The sequence below is a fragment of the Prionailurus bengalensis genome, chromosome F2 (genome assembly GCF_016509475.1).
Source record: "Prionailurus bengalensis isolate Pbe53 chromosome F2, Fcat_Pben_1.1_paternal_pri, whole genome shotgun sequence".
Lineage (NCBI taxonomy): Eukaryota > Metazoa > Chordata > Mammalia > Carnivora > Felidae > Prionailurus > Prionailurus bengalensis.
The window spans coordinates 38,439,726-38,461,882 of NC_057353.1; the positions used below are offsets into that span (position 1 = coordinate 38,439,726).

The following is a 22,157-nucleotide window of genomic DNA, read 5'->3' on the forward strand; positions in this document are numbered from 1 at the left end:
ACAACTACCCAGAAGTGTCAGGGAAGTAGGCCCAGAAAGTAGTTCTTTCTCTTGTTAGTACCTGGGCAGCTTTCCTTTAGGAAATTCTGGAAAGAAAATTCCATGGACTAGATTGAGTCTGAGCATAGGGGCAGAACCATCAGCGTGGACAAATGCCATCATAGGAGGGGTGCTCTTCAGTTTGTGATATTGTTGTATTGTTAGTAATTAAGGATTTCATCCACCCAGGTCACAGATGATTGCCAGAAATACTAATATGCTAAGGAGGATGTATAAAAGTTACTGCATAAAAACCAACAATGATGACTAAAATTCTTTGAAAACTATATATTTGGTTTTGTATTAAGTACTTTAGAAGCACCATCTTATTTAATCTTCAGATAGCTCTATGAGCTAGGTACTATTGCTTTTCCCATTTTACATATGAGAAAACCAAGGTCTTGGGAAGAGATTAATGTACCTATAGCAGAGCTGAAATTCAAACCTAGGTCACTTCAAATTCCAAATACTCTTAATTACTGGTAGTAACTTATATAAATATACCATGCCTGATTATCATAGATGGTTCCTGTTTGTCAAGATTGTATGTTCTTTTAATTTTTGTGGAAGGCATGGCTGAGTTGAACTAGCCAGAGATAGGACTGATCTCTGAATCCTCTGCCCCTGCTGCCTAGCTCCCTATGCTCCTATAGGCTCTGGCTAACTTTACAAAATTGAAGTCAAGACCCTTGAAATAGGTTCATTTGAGATAAAGAGTGGAGATTGGAAGTTGATGCTGCAATCTCTTGCTGAAATGGGCTTTTTGTGCCTAGTAATTAGGAAGAACAATTGGTAACATCTGAAGTCTTCCTCAAACGGAACCTCTAACCTTACTGCTGAGGGCAAGAAAACATAGTGAGTTTGGAGCATATTTTTAGGTACATGTCAGAGAGTTTGTTGCTGGCGTTCCTGGATTAAAGGGGGAACTTCAAAGAAACTGCAGGTGCGACTCTCTAGGAGGGTAGACTAAAGAGAAAGCAGTGCTATAAATCAAGGAAATAATTCCAGACAGAAGACACTGGGTTCGTACAAGGCTTAAGACAGCTAAGCAGTGCAGTGGATATCAGAGAACGAACTCACAGATGGGGAGACAGTAGGTGAGCGTGTCGCTGTGGGGAGACCGTGAGGCTTTTGATACTGTAGTTTTTTTGTTTCAGAATACACACATTGTGCTTTTAATAATACAGATAATACTGGCTGTTGTAGTAATTGACTGAGCTAGCAAGTGTAAGTCATTAGAAACCTAGCTAGTGCTTTGTGTTACATTAGTCCTGATTCCTGTCTTTGCCTCTCACCTTCAAAGCCCAAGCACTGTTACAGTGCCATGGGGTTGCCATCATTGACGTCAAGGCCTTAGAGAAGTTATGCTAGAAGATACCCCTCACTTTTTCCCCTAGGTTATCCCTTTCATATATCTAGGTGCCCCTTGGGCAATCTGACCCAGAGACGAATGAGGGGTTGGAGGAATAATGGAAGAATGGGGTTGGAGGAAAAAAAATATAACCTATGCATACCTGAGGTGTATTGTTGGAAATTAATTAGTGCTAGTAATTTTTTAACTGGATGGCAGGAAGAACAGTTATAGTTTATGCTCATGGATCAAAGATGCACTGCAAAGCAGGAACAAAACAAAATAAAACAAACATGTAGCTTGTGTTTAATATTACAGTGGAAGAGACCACTTTATGAAATTATTTTACAACACTCCCATGGAATTTTTATTCAGGTATTCACTGTTTTGGAGTACAAGTTCCACTGAATGTCCTCTGGGGAATAACAAGTAGAGTCAGTCCAGCACTAACTGTCCCCATAAAAGGAACAAGAGGATTTATGCGTCTTCCGAGTAAGACCAGGACTGCCAACCAGGCGCTGTCTTCCAGTAAAAGTTCTGCCCCTGCCCATTTTCATAGACAGAGAGCTGGTCATAAATTCTGCTCTTCTCTTTCTCCACCTACACCTGATGATCTTGCCTGATTTGCTTATTGAATAGTCACAATTTTTAGTTACTGTATTGCTCCACCCTTGTTGGGCTGTGATCCTTATTCAAAGATTTTGAGATTTGGAAAGTGGAGAAAGCAAGAGGAGGGCACCATGCTGAAAACTCAGAGTCCCACAGAAGCAGCAAAGTAAGGACAGCTCCTAGGGAGAGAAGGAAGGGTAGCTCATCTAAGTGCTTTCCGGATGAATAGATAAGGAAGTGGGATGGAAAGGAAATACCCAGTGGTGTGCCAGTAAGTGTTTGACAACTAGCTCTTTTTGTGACATCTACCGATTACCATGGGGTAAAAACTCCCACCATAGTCCGTTTCAGGTTACCAACATGATATCACCAGAAGCCAAGTTGAACGTTGATGCTCATAATTGCCTTTCCTGATCTTGTACCAGTCAGCAAATCAATGGTGGTCACCTTGGCACCACTGGTTTAGAATTTAAGGAGATGATATGTCTTTCTTTTGTGTCAGAGATTCATAAAACATTAGCTTTGCTATTTATAAACTGTCTAATCTTGGGTAGAAGTCCTACAATTCCGTTAGTCACATTTCTTTACTATTAATTCATTTGTTCAGTATGTATTTGCATGTCTTTTGTAGGCTAGGAACTATTGTTCTAGGCATTCTGGATACAGAGGTGAATAAAAATAAACTCCTTATCCTCTTAAATCTTATATTCTAGAGGGGGAGACATAATTCGCAAATACCTAAAATATAACTTTAGGTAGTTCATGAAGAAAGCACACAGGGCACTTTATGTCCTGGAGGGCATATTTTGTGTGTTTTGTGCACTGCTCTGTTTGCAGGCTTACAACATTGCAAGAACAAATCACAGTATAAAAGAGAGTCTGCTACTCATACGATCAGAGGGACTTGAATGAACCTATGTGGCAGGTGCTGTTGGGAAGCTGGTTGATGGCTCCATCTCAAACCCTCTACCTTTGAACTCCTTTTGTGGAGAGTGGCCATGTGTCACAGTTCTGATCAGAGAAAATCTTTTGGATGGGGTTTCTGGAAAAACTTTTATTATTGTTTTAATATTAACTAATGTTAATAGCTGTCAGTTGACACTTCTTCAAAGCTTTGGACGCTTATATTTGAAAACAGAAAGCAACACAATGCTTAGAAAAAATCTAGCATTTTATAATTTTTTGTCTACACATTTGAGTATACAGGCAAGTTGTTGAAGAGTCAATTGGTTGAGTTTTTAAAACAAAAGAACATGTGTACATACGTGTATGTGTGAGTATGTGTGTAATAAAAAAATAAATAAAAGTAGTGAATGCTCTAAGCAACCTGAGAGAGGATATGTGAAAAAAAGAATTTGGGTTTTCTGTTCCTATAGCTGAACCAACATTTCTCACTATTTTTTTTTCCTTTTTTTTTTTTTTTCATTATTGTCCTCCTCCTGCTAGGAGATTTTTAGGTATTTTCCCCCTAATAATTCCTCCCCTACCCCATTACATTTTAGCACTAGGGAGAGAATGTACATGTTTATATTGTCAAGTAGGATTGAGTTGTGAGGGCCACAAGCAATTATAATATCTAAGATTGTTTTGCCTCCTCCAGAAACTAATTTTCACCTCCTTAGGGATCATAACAGCCTTCACTATTGAAATGCATGAGCTGAACCAGCAGAGAACTTGAAAAAATACTTCCTACATTCTTACGTTTATACTTCATGGGCCAGATATGTGGGAGAGTTTTCAAACTTCTGAGAGAATCTTAGAATCAGCACAGATGTTGAGATAGCTTTCTTGAAATCCTTGAAATACTTTTAGCCCTGGGAAAATTCTGTCTACTTTGGGAAGCTGTATTTTCAGTCCTTTAACCCAGTACAGGAGGCGTCTATCTCCCATTGCTGCCATTCCCAAACACATCTTCTGAAAGTTTGCAGATCAGAAATCAGAATTAGGGTGATGTAAGTTTAATCATTTCAGAAAAAAACTTTTGAAATATCTTTTCACTGTGGATTACTTGGAAAATAGAGATAAGCAAAAAGAAAAGCAAAATGACCTATAATGCAAGCATACTGGGGCCGAGGGAAAGCGCCAGGGAAACAAAATTAACATGTTGGTTTATTTTTTCCTATTCTTCCAGTTTTGTTTTTTTTTGGTGGGGGGGAGGAGGGACAGGGGTGTCTGTGAATGCATGTGTGTACATGCACATGTAGATTTTTTTTAATGGAATAGTCATATACGCTAATGTGTTAGTATTATTAGTATTACTCATGCATATTAGTGTATTATTTATATATACATGTTTTATAATCTGCCTTTTCAATTTTTATTTAAAAAAATTTTCCCATTTCTTAAAGTATTTCCCTTCCTTTCTATTTCTTTCTTTCTTTTTTTTTCCCCATTGGGTATCTAGATTTATTGTGGACATTTGACTTAATTATTGAATTTTTTTTGCTTGGCCTAGTTTGTGTTAACTTTTTTTTGAGTTACACTTGACATTAGTATCAGGTGTACAATGTTATGTTAGTTTCAGGTGTATGACATAGTGATTCAACCATACCTCTCTATTTCTAATGGATGCATCATATTGATATTGTTTATATTAAAGCAGTCTCCTATTTTTTGACAAGTAGGAGATTTAAACCTGTGTGCCACAATTAAGATGTTTCAATGAATATCATTGTAGCTAATCTTTGTACATACCATTAATTACTCCCTTAGGAAAGATTCTTTGAAATGTAATTGCTAGATCAAAATTATGCATACTTTAACTGCTTTGATGAATGTTGCCAAATTTTGCTTCAGAAAGCCCAACATTTCCAAGTTTTAAAGTTGGTTCTTATTCTTGCTTTAAGCAATATTTCACATACCTCTTTAAAGATATTAATTATACTAATTACTTTTGAGTCTTGTTTTATTAGCTCTATTTCTTCTGGTATAAGTTCTTACCTCTTATTTTCAGGTAATTTTATTTTTAAACTTTCGTCTTATTTTTGAATTTGGAACACAAGATTCCTGAGAGCTGGCAGCTGTCTTTGCAGTTCACCTTATTGGACAAGATAAAGTTATTACAGGAGTTTGTATTGGTCAATGACACTACAGAAATACTTAAAAATATTCCAGCAGGTATAATGCATTCTGATAGCTGCTTATTCTTCCCTTGTGTTGCCAGCCACTCAGGGTCCCTCTTACTTCTTTCTATTCAAAGCACTGCTCCTATTAGGTGTATAGGTGTGCAGGATTCAGGGAAAGGAAGTTTGGAGATGGGAGGTGGAGTGTGGCTGTGGGATAAGAATGGGTGAATGAGCCCAGTGTCTACCTGCTTCTGAAAGAGTACAGTAATCCTCCTGTCTGTTGTTTCACTACCCATTCTTTTCTGGAGACCTCTACTGCCTTTGTGTACTGAGTTCCTTCATTTCTATTTGTGTGTGTGCGTGTGTGTGTGTGTGTGTGTGGAGGGAATTTTTTCTGGGGTTTTCATATCATCCTGGGTTGATACTTCCTTATTCAAGTGATACTATCTACACATAATTTCTGTTCCTATGAGGATTTCTCTTCCTGTATTTAAGTGGCTATTTATTCTTTATTTTAGAAGGTATCTTTGTGTCATTTCTAGGATTTGTCGTGGGACAAGGATATTGCTGATTGTGCTATCTTACCATCTTGAAACTGGAAGTACTTATATCAGTTTGCTAATACATTTGCAGCATGTGAAATGCCTTTACTCTTGCCTGGTAGAGCTTAAATGAAGCAAAGTATTGGGGGTAAATAAGGAAGACAAAATACTGGCTGATCCTAACAAGCCAGAAAAACAATAAACGTGACTTGCTAAATGGACTACATGTTGGTATAGTACCTAATTTTTCTAGAATGCTTTAAAGTTTATTAAGTATTTTATACTTCCTCATTTGATCTTCACAGTCATTGAGGGGGGTATTGTTATGTTTATACATTAAGAACAGTCTCAGATACTTTAAATGACTTGTACAAAGAAGTTGTGTGGAGGACTTGGATTTGAACCAGTTCCCGGCCTTTGAGGACAATGCTTTCTCTATTCTATTACCACATATAGATTGAGTTATATGAAGAGCTTAAAAGAAAGGGTGTTTTAGTTAAAATAACAGTGAATTAAGAGAAGGTAAAGAAAAGCATTCAAGAATTCTTGAAACATTGATATCTAATATGAATAAAGAACAAAGGTATGCTGAGTGGAATTAAAGGTGTTACACCTTTGAGGAGCTTTACTTAAAACCACATTGGGGCTTGCGTGGAAACCAATGCAGAAGCTACAAATTGGCATTCTTTCTTCAGTTCTCATCAAGAATTTGGCCACTAAAATTTTAATTTCCTGTCAGAATAAAAAAATGGAAGACCAAAGATCTCACAATTGGTTTTCAAACCATAAACAGCTTTCACAAAATCTTTGAATATCTTTCTTCTGGTTCACTACTCTGAATTTTTGCCTGGTCTGAATAAATTTTAAGATGGAATTCTTCAGTTTAAATTGTAGAATATTTCAGGGCAGAGGTTGGGAACTTTGATTTCTTTGTTATTCCCCAAGGAAAGTGCCTTTTATAGTTTAGTTACTGCTGATTACTGCTTTTTATCTGTAACTAGGTCTGTGAGATTTACAATTATGGGTGAAAGAACATCACTAGGTATACGGCTTCCCTATCCTGTGGAGAGATACTAATTACATAATTTTCTTTCAAAAGCCTGAAACTGTTTTTAAAGAGTAACGAAGGTTTGAAAGTCTTAGTTAGATTGAGAGGAGGGAGAAGTCAATTTTTATGTTTTACAAAGAAGGATTCACATTAAAGTACCCAAGAAGGTTATTTGGAGCAATTCAGAAACAGTGGAGAGAATCATTTATCTGTTGAAGGTGGGACAAGAAAACTCTATGACATGTTGAAATTGGTATATGTGTTTTATTTTGGCTCTTTGGTTACAACATAAATAGAAATTAAAGTTACATAGAGAAGATGTAATGAAGAGAATTTCACAGGTATTTAAGAAGGAGCTACAGTAAGGCTGGGCAGAGCCCAAAGGTATTGGAATGAATGTTCTCAGCTCAAAGAGCATCTGGGATCTTCAGTGGCATGAACTATTAGGTCATCACACTTGTTGCAATTGGTTGGTATAATATTGGAATAATGTGGCCATATTCCAAATGCTGCTCTGCTTATACCTTGGTTCCAGTCTCCTATAAATTCAACATACACATAGCCTACTGTGGAGTCTCCAGGTCCTTGACGTAATAACTGTTCTATTCCAGCTTCCAGAACTCAATTGCAAATTATTTCCATATTTCTTGGTTTAAATTCCCAAGAGAGTATTTGATTAGGCAAGCCTGTTGGATTTCAGATGATTGGATCAGGCCTATGATTAGCTTTCTTTGGCTCAAGAGTCAAGCCCCTGTTCAAATGTCCAAGTAGTAAAACCATACCATGTAAAATCTGTAGGTAGCGGACTCCCTGGGTAGTGGTAGAAGATGGGTGTTGGGGAAGCATCCGCAGAGTAGGAAAAGTTTGGTGGTCCCAGTATAAATTTCAGTGGAGCTGAAATTTAAATAAGGCAGTTTGATTCCGAAGTCTGTCGTCCTAAACCCATACATGTCATATACTACGTCCTGCACTAGGAACTGGGAATATAATAGTGAGGAACCAGATAGGATCTCTGCTCTCTCAGAGCTGCAGTATAGTGGGAGACATATTAATCAAGTAATTAACATTATGAATGTATAATTACAAACTGAAATCAGTACACTAAAAGAAAGAACCCACTGGTCTGTGAGAGAAAACAGAAGCCTGGCTCAACAGATTGGTTAAGGAAGGCATCCTGGAGGAGGTGACAGCTGAGAGCTGAAGAGTGAGTAGGAATCAATTAAGTGAAAGGAAAAGACATATTTCAGACAGATGACAAGTATGTGGAAAGGGCTTGGAGGGAACATGGATGTTCAGGGAACTGGAGATAATTTAGTGTGGCTGGAGCTCAGAGATTGGATGAGAGGAGGCCATGGCCAAAGAATATAGGATATGGTAAGGATTTTGATCTTTATTTGAAGAGCAACACAAATCTCAAAGGATTTTAGGCAGGAAGTGACATAATCAGATTTGCATTTTGAAAAGATCATTCTGTCTGAAGTGTGGAAGACGTACTGGAGGAGATCAGAGGGAACGTTGGGTGGACTTCTGGTAGTTCTTTACCAAAGCCAAGTAAAAAATTGTGGTAGCTTCGTCTAAGGTGGTAGTAGTAGGAGTGGAAAGACCTGAATGGATTCATGGGATGTTTAAGAGGTAAATTTGGAAATGGTGATGGGCTAGTAAGCTTTTTGTGGTCTGGGATAGAAAACACTGGAAAAAGACAAGCCTCAGGAGAGCAGATCATGAGTTCAATCTTGAACATGGTGAGTTTGACTTGTATTTAAGACATTCAAGTGAAGATTTTGAGTAGGCAGTTGGCTATCATGTGTGGAACCAGAGTCATTGGCACAGAGATTTAATTGAAATTGTGGATTTGGGTAAAATTGCCTAGGGAAAAGAAAATAAAGTGAAAAGAAAATGTGGTGAGCTCTGTGGTGGACTCTTTCATGGTTGGGCAAAGAATGATAGGCCCGCAAAGAAAAAATAGAATTAATGTTGGCTAGCATACTGAATAGAGGAGAATTTCTGGCAACCACTAAGAGCATTTTGGAAGTTGGTGACTATGATTCCTGTGTACCCTAATGTGTGACTCTGCAAATGGGACTTCTTTATTTGGGTGCAGAGATAGGGAAAACTGATGGCAGGGATGACCCAGGGTTTTGTTTCCCTAAACATAGGGAATTAAAAGACAGAGGGCAGAGGATTCAGGTATGTCCTATAACTTACCAGGTCATTTTTTTTTTAATGTGGGAAAAGATTTTTAAATTTTAAATAATTCTGAGAAACATACTTTGTGTATAAACATTTGTTCCCATTTCAAATATTTATTTTGGGTGAATTCCTAGTAGTAGAATTAACAAAGAGTAAGAATAAGAATAAGAATTTTAGGCTTTTTGATGACATTGCAAATTTGCTCACAAACTGATTGCCCCAATCTTGTTTACATTGGGCAGTGGGTGTTCTAATTTTAATTTTTAATTTTTTCTGTAGATGGATCTAAGAAGCTACTTTATTTATTTTCATTGAAGTATAATTAACATACAATGTTATCTTAGTTTCAGGTGTACAATATAATGATTCAGCAAATCTGTACATTACTCAGTGCTCATCACCGTAAGGGTACGCTTAATCTCCTTTGTCTATTTCACCCATCTCCCCACCCACCTCCTAATTTTTATTGTTTGCATTTTGGTAGGCAGAATAAATGTATTCCCCCAAATTTTACTTTTTGTTACTCTCTTTCAGTTGCTTTGTGTCTTGAGTAATTTTTTTGGTTAAGGTAGTTAGCTCATGCATGTGAGAATACCTTTCCATTGTCTTTGTGCATTAATGAAAACTTTTCTGGCTGTTGAATCTGAACTCCTAAATGTATGAGTCCATTTTATTCTGAATTTTAATGGTATGGACAGATCTGAGACCAGAATGCCAAGAAGAGGTGCAGAATTTCTGAAAAAAAGCCAACATTGCCAGAGTGGAGGGATAAATAGAGAAAGTGAGAGAATGAATGCTCAGGGTCAAAGATGGTGCAGGGTCCAATCATAAGAATCATATAAGCCAGTGTGAGGAATCTTGTGTTTCATCTTGAGTGAGATGAGAACCCCTGGATGGTTTTGAGCAAGGGAGTGATGTGATCTAATTTCCATTGTAAGGAGATCACACCATTGGGGGTGGAGCACACAGGGCCTCGTGGAAACAAAATCCTGTTTCCCTGCTGGTTCTCAGGTGGTACGAGGACAAAAGTGGGGTCTAAAGCAGGTGTGGGATGGGGATTGTGAGAAGATACAAACAAGCCCTTGCAGACCAGTTGTTCATTTTACAGTGATATTTAGACCAAGAGTCCTGACAAGGACTCTGGAGCCACTGTCCCATCAGCTTTAAGGCCAAGTGTAGTGAAGGCAGGCAGGAAGGGGCTTGAGCTTGGGGACCTTTGGTCGCTTCTCCCTGGCCAGAATTGAGGAAGGTGTGTGTGTGTGTGTGTGTGTGTGTGTGTGTGTGTGTGTGTTTAGAGCCTGGAGTTTAGTTATCTCCTCCTTCCAGGCTTCTCTTGGCCTCCTCTCTTCAACTCCTTCTAAGGGTCTTCTCTTGGGACAAGTATCCAGCAGATACTAAAGGATCCTCACTTGAGGTCACTTTGTGCCTGTTTTCACTCCCACTTGTACAGGGTGTGTGAGACAGGGGTTCCCAGAAGAGAGTTTTTGGCTTTCTTACGTTCAGATGATATCATCAGCCTACTCATTACACAATTCTGATTAGATATGAAGTGTATCACTTATTTTCTTGAATTTCTCATTGGTCACAAATCTTATTCATGTCCCTTTTAGAATTGTTAACATATATTTTTTTGAATGCCATAGCCCCACACTTAAAATCTTTTCCTCTTTGCAAGTTAGGCTTTAGCTTATTTAGAAATTCTAATTCTTCCTAATGGGTAACCCCATGAGTTCTGAAATGGTCTGAAGAGTCCATATTAATTTGCTGTTAGCCTACTTATCACTTCTGGTTTGGTCATTATTAAATCCTAGCCTCCCTTCTCCTTGTTTACATTAACGGTGTTCTTGCTACACCAGATCCTTCTGATCTCCCTCACTACTTTAGGCTAGTGGAAGCAACAGAAGGACTTGCTGAATGTATACATTGTTCCTGAGGCATGGGGCTTTGGAGGAACAGTTACCACAATTGACCACTTGTGGAGAAGGAGGCCTTTGAAAATTTTGAGTTTCCAGGGAGAGCTGTGGGTACCTGGGGATATCTGAGAAGACATTTGTTAATATAGCAATTATTTACTGGGCATCAGCTATGCTCAAAGTACTGAATTTAGAAGTTGCATTTATAGGCACTTAAGATTTCATTCTTAAAGAGACAAAAGCCTGGTAGATGAAGATAGACTTTTCAACAATGATTATTTCATAGTGTTTGTAGGTGGTATGATTTATATATAAGGCCCAAGGAGTGGACGTGGAAACATTTGGCAGAAGCCAGAGAAGCTTAGGTGGGTGATATTTTCATTTTGAAGAAGTGTTCCAGGAATGGGGTGAGAAGAAGGCACAGCATTAGTAATAACTGTGAGATAAGACACAGGCCTCTTGTGAGACCCCTAAGTACCTTGGGATGGCTGGCATGTAAGGGCAAAGGTTGAGCTTACCAGGATATAGGGTTGGAGAAACCAGCTGAGGAGAGCCAATTATGACATACTAAGGATTTTGAATTCATTCTGTGGACAAAAGAGAACATTGAAAATTTTTCAGCAGGATTGTATTATGATCAAATTCTTATTTTAAAAGACAATTTTGGCAGCAGAGGTTTGCATGGAGACTAATTTGAGTACTACTGCAATAATTCATGTAGGTTGAAGGCCTTAAGGCAGAGTGTTAGTGGCTGGGGTCGGAAGTAGGAGGAGATTCTGCAGAAGTAGTGAAGAGGTTGGTGGGAGAGCGAGATGGAAAGAAAGGATAGATTCCAGAAGTTTCAAGAAGGTAGAACTGACAGAACATGGCGGGAGATTTGATGTGGCTGATCAGGAAAAGGAAAGAGGAAAATTTGGAGGAAACATGAGTTCAGTTTCAGATGTTAGACTTTTTAGTCATTGTGGGACTTCCAGCAGGAGATTTTTCATAGACACCCAAATATTTGAGAGAATTACTCAGGAAGTTCATTTGTAAAGGTGGTTGATACAAGCAACCTTCAGCTTGTGGTGCCTGGGTGGCTCAGCCAATTAAGCAACCAGCTCTTGGTTTTGGTTCAGGTCATGATCTCATGGTTTGTGAGTTTGAGCCCCATGTTGGGCTCTATGCTGACAGTGCAGACTCTGCTTGGGATTCTCTGTCTCCCTCTCTCTCTGCCCCTCCTCCACTCACACTTTCTCTGTCTCAAAATGAATAAATAAACTTTAAAAAAAACAAGGAACCTTCAGCGCAGAGCACCTTGAATCCTTGATTTTAACGAGTTTTTCAGTGTTTACTTCAACAAACCACCTCCACTCTCACGTCTGGATCTTTTCTTCTTTTTTGTTAAAGTTTATTTATTTTTGAGAGAGGGAGGGGGAGACAAAGAGGGGGGCAGACAGAGAGGGAGAGAGAGAATCCCAAGTAGGATCCACGTTGCCAACATAGAGCCTTATGTGGTGCTCGATCTCACGAATTGCAAGATGATGACCTGAGCTGAAACCAAGAGTGGGACACTTAACCAAACTGAGCCACTCAGGTGCCCCTTATGTCTGGATCTTAACATCATCTTCATCTGCTCTAAATTGGAAGAATTACAGTCCAAGATGGCAGTTTGAGCACTGGTTCCTTCTATGTTCCAGTTCCCTATTGCTTTATAGCCATATCTTTTCTTCTGGGTCACTGAGACTTCACATCCCTTTACTTCTCCTTTTACTCCTGGTTAACTGAAACATTGTACTATCATTTCTTTTTCTATCTAGTCTAGATCATAAAGTCCAAATCATTTGCTCTTTAGTACATGCAATGCATTCATTCCCTTGCTTTCTGATGCACAATTTTCAGTGTTGGATCTGGGCTACTAAGTGCTAAATGGAAGCACAAAATATATGGACGGGAAAAACCACAACTGTGTGGATTCCAGTAGGTCATCCCTCAGCACCTCTGTCTGTGGCCAGGTTTCTCTTCAAAAACCTGTAGCATATTCCCAGCTTTCACCACCTTCTTCATGCCTTTTTCCACAATGACACCTTGCTTCACAACTCAGTTAACAGATGGTCTTACTCTTTATTTTTAAGACAAAATTGAAGGCATCATGTCTGATTCCTTCAGTGATCCAAACCTGCACCTTCAAACTTATCCATGCCTACATTTATACCTCCTTTCCTGTGGCCACAGAGGAAGAAATAATGCAAAGATGTTAGTATTCAAAGGTCATTTTGTGTTCACCTGATCGTTATTATTTCAATTATCCTTTTTCTCTCCTTTACATTAATCTATGTTGGCATTTACCTTCTACATGCTCAAGTGACCCTTATCTTAGAAAAGTAAAAAAAAAAAAAACCCTCATTTTAACCTTTATTCCTCTGCAGCTGCCAGTCCCTTCTCCAGATATGACAGGTCAGTGAATGCTTATGATGTTCCAACTTCAACACTACTTTGGACCTGATAATTCTTTGTTGTTGGGGCTGTCCTATGCATTGTAGGATGCCTAGCAGCACCCCTGGCCTTTGCTAATTAGATGCCAGCAATACTTCCCCTTACCCAGTTATGACAACCAAAAATGTCTGTAAATCTCTGTTGTGGTGGAGGGGCAAAATTGTTTCAGTTGAGATAAAACTCATAACTCTTTTAAAAAAAACTTTTTTTAGTGTCTATTTATTTTTGAGAGACAGAGAGAGACAGAGCATGAGTGGAGGAGGAGCAGAGAGAGAGGGAGACACAGAATCCCAAGCAGGCTCCTGGCTGTGAGCTGTCAGCACAGAGCCCAACGTGGGGTTGGAACCCACGAACCGTGAGATCATGACCTGAGCCGAAGTTGGATGCTTAATTGACTGAGCCAACCAGGCGCCCCGTAAAAAAAATTTTTTTTAACGTTTATTCATTTGTGAGAGAGAGAGAGAGACAGAACATGAGTGGGGGAAGGGCACAGAGAGAGAATGGGAGACACAGGATCCAAAGCAGGCTCCAGGCTCTGAGCTGTCAGGACAGAGCCCAGCTGGTGCTCAAACTCAGAAACCACGAGATCATGACCTGAGCTGAAGTCGGCTGCCCAACTGACTGAGCCACCCAGGTGCCCCAAAACTGATAGCTCTTTTTGAGTAAGCACGTGCAAAGAGACTCTGACAAGCTGTAACAACATTTTACTAATAGAAAATAATGTAACTGATTTTGCTACTGGACAAAAATATTGTTCTATTAAGTTACTAGGCTGACAGGAAATCCAGTAGTGAACAGAAAGAGAGGGTACAAAAAATGTTTTTTTCTGAATATTCTGGGGAATATTCAGAGTGGACATTGAGAGATTTTGTCACTTTGCAAAACACATGCTAATGAATTTCAGTAATTAATTTCATTAGGATCACCTCCTTTTAAATTTTTTTTTCTACGTTTTTATTTATTTTTGGGACAGAGAGAGACAGAGCATGAACGGGGGAGGGGCAGAGAGAGAGGGAGACACAGAATCGGAAACAGGCTCCAGGCTCCGAGCCATCAGCCCAGAGCCTGACACGGGGCTCGAACTCCCGGACCGCGAGATCGTGACCTGGCTGAAGTCGGACGCTTAACCGACTGCGCCACCCAGGCGCCCCAGGATCACCTCCTTTTAAAATATGTGTGGTAAGTTAGCAAACTGAATAACTCATTACCATGTATGATGGAAGTGTAGTGACAGGATTTGAAGGAAGAAAAGCATGATTTCATATAGAGAAATGTATGCTCTTTGAAGCACAGTTCAACTTGAAATGATGTTAATGATGTTTACACATACCAAGATATTCAAGTTTGTATCTGTTTTGAAAAAAGTGGCTATGAGTTTGGTTATAAATTATGGACTGTTGTTCTTTAGGACAGAAAGGAAACTATGATGGTTCCGTTAAGCACAGGGAGTGCTTTCTTCATTTCAACACACTCAGCACTGACTGGGGGCTACCATTGGATTCAACTGTCTAGGTTGCTCCCTTATGGTGGGCAACATAGGAAGCTGCGTTAGGAAAGGCAGAATGTCTGTGGTGGGACCAGGAGACAAGGTGATTCCAACATGGCCTTGAGCTCTGTGTTTTATTTCAAAATCTTGTCTGTGTTGTAGAGATTTCTGGAGACTTTTGAGACCTAGTGACATGACACGCTGGAAAGATGTTTTAAATCAATTATTTTAGTTTATTAAATGCTTGCTATGTTTCAAACCCTAGGCAGAATTCAGGGAACTATCTGTAACTTTCCTGTAAGTGTGAGACACAGCGGTGTGATGATGTCAGCGCATCCTGGCTCATAAGAACCAATTTTCCATATTTCTCCCCAGCTCTGTGTTTTGTGACTGTAATCGCCATGGTAGAAGTAGTTATACTAAGGAATAAGGAACCAAAATATGCCACAAATCAGGGCTTTAAAAAAATTATATTCTTTCCAGAGAACTGTTTTACCAGCACACCACCAAAGATGGGTCTTCTTTTTTTTCCATTTCAAAGCTGAAACTGAAGTTCAGGAAAGTAATTCCCTAAAGTGAGTTTAACTTTGAAAACCACATGAGTTCCTGGGAGGCAAGGCACACTATTAGTATGAGAGAATCCCTTATTTTTCTACTCAAATGGTAGAGTCCAGTTGAGGTTAGGTTTTATTCATAGGGCGTTTTGATTTTCCTTTGTTTCTCTTACCTTTCTTACTGAACATAAATGGGTCATGGTTCACAGTCTTTCAGACCTGGATTTTGGTGTAAATTAGAATGTTATTTTTCATCATACTTGGTTTTCTAACAAATACATTATTTGCAAAATATTCCCAGCATTTGATTATTTAACTAACCCCTATTCTATTACTAATCAGTTCTGTTATCCTCAACAAGTTTCCTCTGCTGTCTAGTATTGGGGATGCCACCAGGGACCTCTAAGGTCAATGCCATTCATTCCAGCATGAAGACCTTTATGCTTTTAACAATAGAATATTTCCATGTGAAAATACTAACATGGAATATAAGTTCTAAATAAAGTAAGATGAGCCTCAAAAGTGAAGTTTGTTATTTTATGATGAAATGAAGTTTTTATTTTGTTTTGAAAGTTTCAGAACCTGAAGCTGAGGGAATTCTACTGTGAAGGAAACCCTCTGTTCCTGAAGGAGCCAGTTACCGCTGTACAACAGGATGATGTCTGGAGTCTACAGGTGAAGCCTTATACCATTCACACAGCTCTTGAAACTAAAGCTATGATTTAAGTTTTAAAGAGTTTTCTTTTAAAGCATTCTTGCCAAACTGGTAAATGATTACAGCAACCCTAGTCCATTGGCAATGTGGATCCTAGACATAATCTCTTTGACTGGCTTATAGAATCCAATGTAATACTGATTTCTAGAGTGACCAAATTTGGAGAAATGGAAACATTTTATTGGATGAAAAGAAAAAAGAGGAAGTTATTTTCACTTTAACCTTCCAAGTATTTTTTCAGTATTATTTAAAGGGTGTATTTGATTTGTTTTTACCATGGTTTTTGCCTCTTCCTTCCCATTTTCACTTGTCCCTGTTTCTACTGGATAAAGGAATCTGACCCAGAAATCATGTTCACTTTAATCAGACAAATTGATGATATTAAAATATGGAATAGAAAAGCATAGTAGAGGACTCTCTTTGTGTGTTTTTTAGTGACAGATGAATTAAGATTGCAGATCTTCCCACAGTTGAGTATGAGTCTCCATCATGAATTTGGACTTCTCCGATTCTAAGTACTTAACAGGAATGAACTAATTTATGATTTAGTCCTCCGATAACCTTAAAAAGTAGTGCCATTATTGTCCCCCTTTTACTGATAAACTGAGATCAGGGTAAGTTAAATAACTTATCCATGTTCACAGAGCTAGTATGTGTTAGTATGATGATGCCAACCTAAAAGCTGGGCTTCAGACTCCATGCTTGGAAAACTCCATTGTCTTAGAAAGAGTCTGCTGGAAGGTGAGGGAAAGGGAAACAGGGCTAGTCCCTTTCTGGAGGAGGGTCTGGTTTGTGGAGGGGACCAAATGAGCAGTCAACCCAATGTGGCAGTAGTTTCACTGGGATCCCTTGAGGGCAAGAATGTTGCTGTGTGTCCAGCATGAAGATGCAGAGTGAGAGAGAAGTATTTCTTCCCCCTTTTCTAAAACTATAAGGACCCAGGAGCACAAGAATTTTATGCAGGCATGCGCGTGCGTATGCACACACACACACACACACACACACGCACAGTTGAACCTTCAACAACATGGGGGTTAGGAGCACAAATCCCCAGGGAGTCAAAAATCCATGCATAAATTTTGATTCCTGCAAAACTTAACTACTAATAGTCTACTGTTGATGGAAGTCTTACCAGTAACATAAAGAGTTGATTTACATATTAACACACAACAAATAGGTGTTAATGTATATATGTATTATGTATTGTATTCTTACAATAAAGTAAGCTAGAGAAAAGTGAAGGTTAAGAAAATCATGAAGAAGAGAAAATACATTTATACTACTATGTTGTATTTATTGAAAAAAAATCATTGGTTTTGAAAAGCAGAGGGACTTAACATTGTGAGTTTTTATAATCAGTGGGGCTTAACTCCTGGAACTTTAAAAATCAGCAGCTTGGGTCTGGGGGAACCAAAGGGTGGTAGAAAACTGGTTCCCTGCCCTTAAAGAGACTGCAGTATAACAAACAGCCCCAGTGATATGGCATAGAAGCTGCGGTTTGAAAAACACCAGGGGTATGGGAAGGCTATTTGTTTACTTATCTCAGAGCCTCTGCAGCAGGGGCAGGGATCTTTAGGAGACTTTTATAAGAACAAAAGAGCTGACAGGCTCTATTTCCCTCCCCCACCCCCTAGCCTAGATACATGGAGACCTGCAGGAACCAGTACAGTGTGAATACTACCTGGCTTGTTAACAGTGTACCCCATACCCATGAAGTTCTGCAGACTCACCCCTCTAGCCCCAGTCTCCCCAGGGAGTTTTCCAAAGTGACTACAGGTCCCCTGACACAGTGGACCTGCACAAAACTTGCTAACACTGTGCACCCCACCCTCGCATTCTCCTATTGACCCACCCCCACCAACCTGTCCTCCACAGGAGTCCAGAGGTGTGCCACAAGTGTGGCATTGTGCAAGCAGCCCCAGTAGGGGCCAGCACCACTCCAAAGTGACTTCTGTCCCAGGGAGTGTGGAAGATAACCACACATACCAGTTGAACTGCAGCTCCAGCAGTGGGCTAGGCCAGATATCTGGTCCCACTATAGGCCCCACCCACCAACAAAAGCCTCCTGGGGGACAACACAGGGAGAGTATCCTGCAGTTTGGTGCAACTGCATCTCTGCCCAAGGCAGCCCCAGATTGGTCCATTAACAACAGGGACCAAACCTTGCCAACAACAGGGAAAGTGAGCCATTGTTGGCAATTCCACTGAAGACAAATGCAGCTCAGCCACAAGAGTAGGGTGCACAAAATATATGTAGGAGACACCCTTGAAGCTCCAGATTCTGATGAACAGGAGACATTGCACTACAGGGCATCACAGGACATTTCCTTCATAAGGCCATACCTGCAAGAGCAGGAGACATAGTTGATCTTTCTAACACATAGATACAAAGAGACAAAATGAAAAGACAGAGAAATATGTCCAAAATGAAAGACCAGGACAAAATCATAAGAGAGCTAAACCAAATGGAGATGAGTAATATGCCTGGTAGATAATTTAAATTAATGGTCACAAAGATACTCACTGGGCCTGAGAAAAGAATGGAAGATCTCTGTGAGAACCTCAACAAAGGCAAAGAAAATGAAAAAGAACCATTTAGAGATGAATTCAAAAGATGAAATTAAAAATACACTAGAGGAAATAGAGAATAGATTACAGGAAGCAGAAGCATGGATCAGTTGACTTGAAGGACAGAGTAATAGAAGGTAAACATGCTGAACAGGAGAAAGAAAAAGAGATTAGTAAAAATTGAGAATAGATTAAGGGGACTCAGCAACACCACCAAGCATAATAACATTCACATTATAAGGATACCAGAGGAGAAGAGAGAGAAAAGGAGGCAGAAAATATGTTTGCAGAAATAATAGCTGAAAACTTCCCAAATCTGGGGAAGGAAACTAGATCCGAATCTAGGCAGCACAGAAAGCCCCCAACAAAATCAGCCCCAGGAGGTCCACACCGAGAGCATTGTAATTAAAATGACGAAAAGTAGTGATAAAGAGAAAAATTTAAAAGCAGCAAGAGAAGAGAAATCAGTTACATAGAAGGGAAACACCATAAATCTACGAGCTGATTTTTCAGCAGAAACTTTGTAGGCTGGAAGGGAGTGGCATGTTATATTCAAAGTACTGAAAGGGAAAAAAACAACAACAACAAACCTTCCATCAGGAATACTCTATAGGAGAGTTAAAGAGTTTCCCAGGCAAACAACGGTTAAAGGAATTCATCACCACTAAACCAGTCTTGTAAGAAATGTTAAAGAGGAATTTTGAGTAGAAAGAAAACACTATAATATAAGCAAGAGTAAGAAAGATAGGATGGATAAAAGCAGCAAAATTAAATATATCTATAATAATCAAAGGATTCATAAAATCAAAGAATGTGAAGTATGACACTATACACAAAAGACATGGAGGGGAGAGAAGTTAATATTTAGTGCTTTTTAGAATGGGTTCAAACTTAAGTGACCATCAACCTAATATAGACTGTTATATGCACAACATGTTATATATAAACCTAATGGTAATGACAAAACAAAAAACCAGTAATGCACAAAAAATTTAAAAGAAAAAGGAATCTAAGTATAACACTAAAAAAAGCCTGCAAACCATGAGAGAAGAGAGCAAGAGAAGAAAGGGACAAGGAACAACTACAAAAACAGCTATAAATCAAGTAACAAAATGTCAATAAATACCTACCAATAATTAATTTTTTTCATGTTTATTTATTTTGAGAGAGAGAGAGAGCATGTGTGCACACAAGTGGGGCAGGGGCAGAGAGAGAGAGAGAGAGAGACAGACAGACAGAGGGAGAGAGACAGGGACAGAGAGAATCCCAAGCAGGCTCCACACCATCATCACAGAGCCGGCTGTGGGGCTCAAATTCATGAACCATGAGATCATGACCTGAGTCAAAACCAAGAGTTTGACACTTAATCGACTAAACCATCCAGTTGCCCCGGTAAAGGAATTCAAATATATCACTAAAGAAAGCCAGCAAACCATGAGACAATAGAGGAAGAGAAGAAAGGAACAGAGAAGAACTACCCAAACAACCATAAAACAAGTAACAAAATGTCAATAAATACATACCTACCAGCAATTAATTTGAATGTAAATGGACTAAACACTCTGATAAAAAGACATAGTGTGTCAGAATGGATTAGAAAGCAAAACCTTTCTATATGCTGCCTACCAGGGACTCATTTTAGACCTAAAGATACATGCAGATTGAAAGTGAAGGTGTGGAAGAACACTTATCATGCAAATCAAAAATAAAGCCAGGGTAGCAATATTTATATCAAACAATATAGACTTTAACACAAAAGTTGTAACAAGTGACAAAGAAGGACACTATATAATAATAATAAAGGGGGCAACACAAAAAGAAGATATAACAATTGTAAATATTTATGCACCCAACATAAGAGCACCCAAATATATAAGGCAGCTATTAACAAACATGAAGTAATCAGTAGTAATACGATAATAGGGGGGTAGTTTAACATCCCACTTATACCAATGGACAGATCATCTAAACAGAAAATCAATAAGGAAAGAGGGGCTTTGAATGATACATTGGCCCAGATGGATCTAATAGAAATATTCAGAACATCCCATCCTAAACAGCAGAATACACGTTCCTTTCAAGTGCACATAGAACATTCTCCAGAATAGATCACATGAGGCCATAAAAGAAGTCTTAAAAAATTAAAAAAAAAAATTGAAGTCATATAATGCATCTTTTCCAACCATAATGCTATGGAACTAGAAATCAACTACAATAAAAAATCTAGAAAGAACACAAATGCATGGATGTTAACAATGAGTGGATCAACCAAGAAATCAAAGAGGAAATAAAAAAAATACATGGAGACAAATGAAAATGAAAACACAATGGTCCAAAATTTGGGGGATGCAGAAAAAGCTGTTCTAAGAGGAAAATTTATAGCAATACAGGCCTATATGAAGAAGCAAGACAAATCTCAAACTAACCTAAAGAAGAAAAAGAAGAACAAACAAAAACAAAACAAAACAAAAAAGAAAAGAAAGAACAAAGCCCCAAGCAGTAGAAGGAAGGAAATAATACAGATTAGAGTAGAAACAATGGAATAGAAACTAAGAAAACCAAAACCAAATAAACAAACAAACAACAATAAAAATACCCATAGAACAGATCAATGAAACCAAGAACTGGTTCTTTGAAAAGATCAACAATGATAAACCTTTAGCCAGATTCATAATGAGAGAGAGAGAGAAAGAGAGAGGGAGACAGAGAGATACAATTCAAAATCAGAAATGAAAGAGAAGAAATAACAAACAGCACAAAAATACAAAGTATTATAAGAGAATAGTGTGAAAGATTATAGCCAACAAATTAGCCCAAAGGAGATGAATAAATTCCTAGAAACATACCTCTTAAAGCTGAATCAGGAAGAAATAAAAAATTGGAACAGACTGATTACCAGTGATGCAATTGAATCAGTAATCAAAAAACAAACAAACAAAAACCAAAACAACTCTCAACAAACAAAAGTTCAAATGGCCTCACAGGTGAATTCTACCAAGCATTTAAAGAAGAGTACCTAGTCTCCTCAAACAATTACAAAAAAATAGAAGAGGAAGGAAGGCTTCCAAATTCATTCTATAAGGCCAGCATTACATTGATACCAAAGCCAAATTAAGAAACTACAAAAAAAAGAGAGCTACAGAGCAATATCTCTGATGAACATAGATGCAAAAATCTTAAAATATTAGCGAACAATCCAAAAATACATTAAAAAATTCATTCGCCACAATCAAGTGGGATTTATTTCTAGAATGCAAGAGTGGTGCAATATTTGCAAACCAATTAATAGGATACATTACGTCAGCAAGATAAGGAATAAAAACCATATAGTTATTTCAATTGATGCAGAAAAAGCATTTGACAAAGTACAATATCCATCCATGATAAAAAAAAACCTCTCAACAAAGTAGGTTTAGAGGGAACATCCCTCAACATAATAAAGGCCATATATGAAAAATTCATAACAGACACCATACTCAATGGGAAAAAACTGACAGCTTTCCCCCTAAGATCACAAACAAGACAAGGATGTCTGCTCTCACCTCTTCTATTCAACCTGGTGCTAGAAGTCCTAGCTGCAGCCAGCAGACAAGAAAAGAAGT

The 22,157-nt window shown here is 38.6% G+C and overlaps 1 protein-coding gene across 1 annotated transcript in view; it reads left to right on the plus strand.

The window, feature by feature from the left end:
* Positions 1–22,157, plus strand: part of LRRC69 (leucine rich repeat containing 69) — an 81,274-nt gene that overhangs the window by 43,385 nt on the left and 15,732 nt on the right. The window contains exon 6 of the mRNA XM_043601351.1: positions 15,846–15,947. Within this exon, the coding sequence (XP_043457286.1) occupies positions 15,846–15,947 (102 nt within the window). The remainder of the gene's footprint in view (positions 1–15,845; positions 15,948–22,157) is intronic.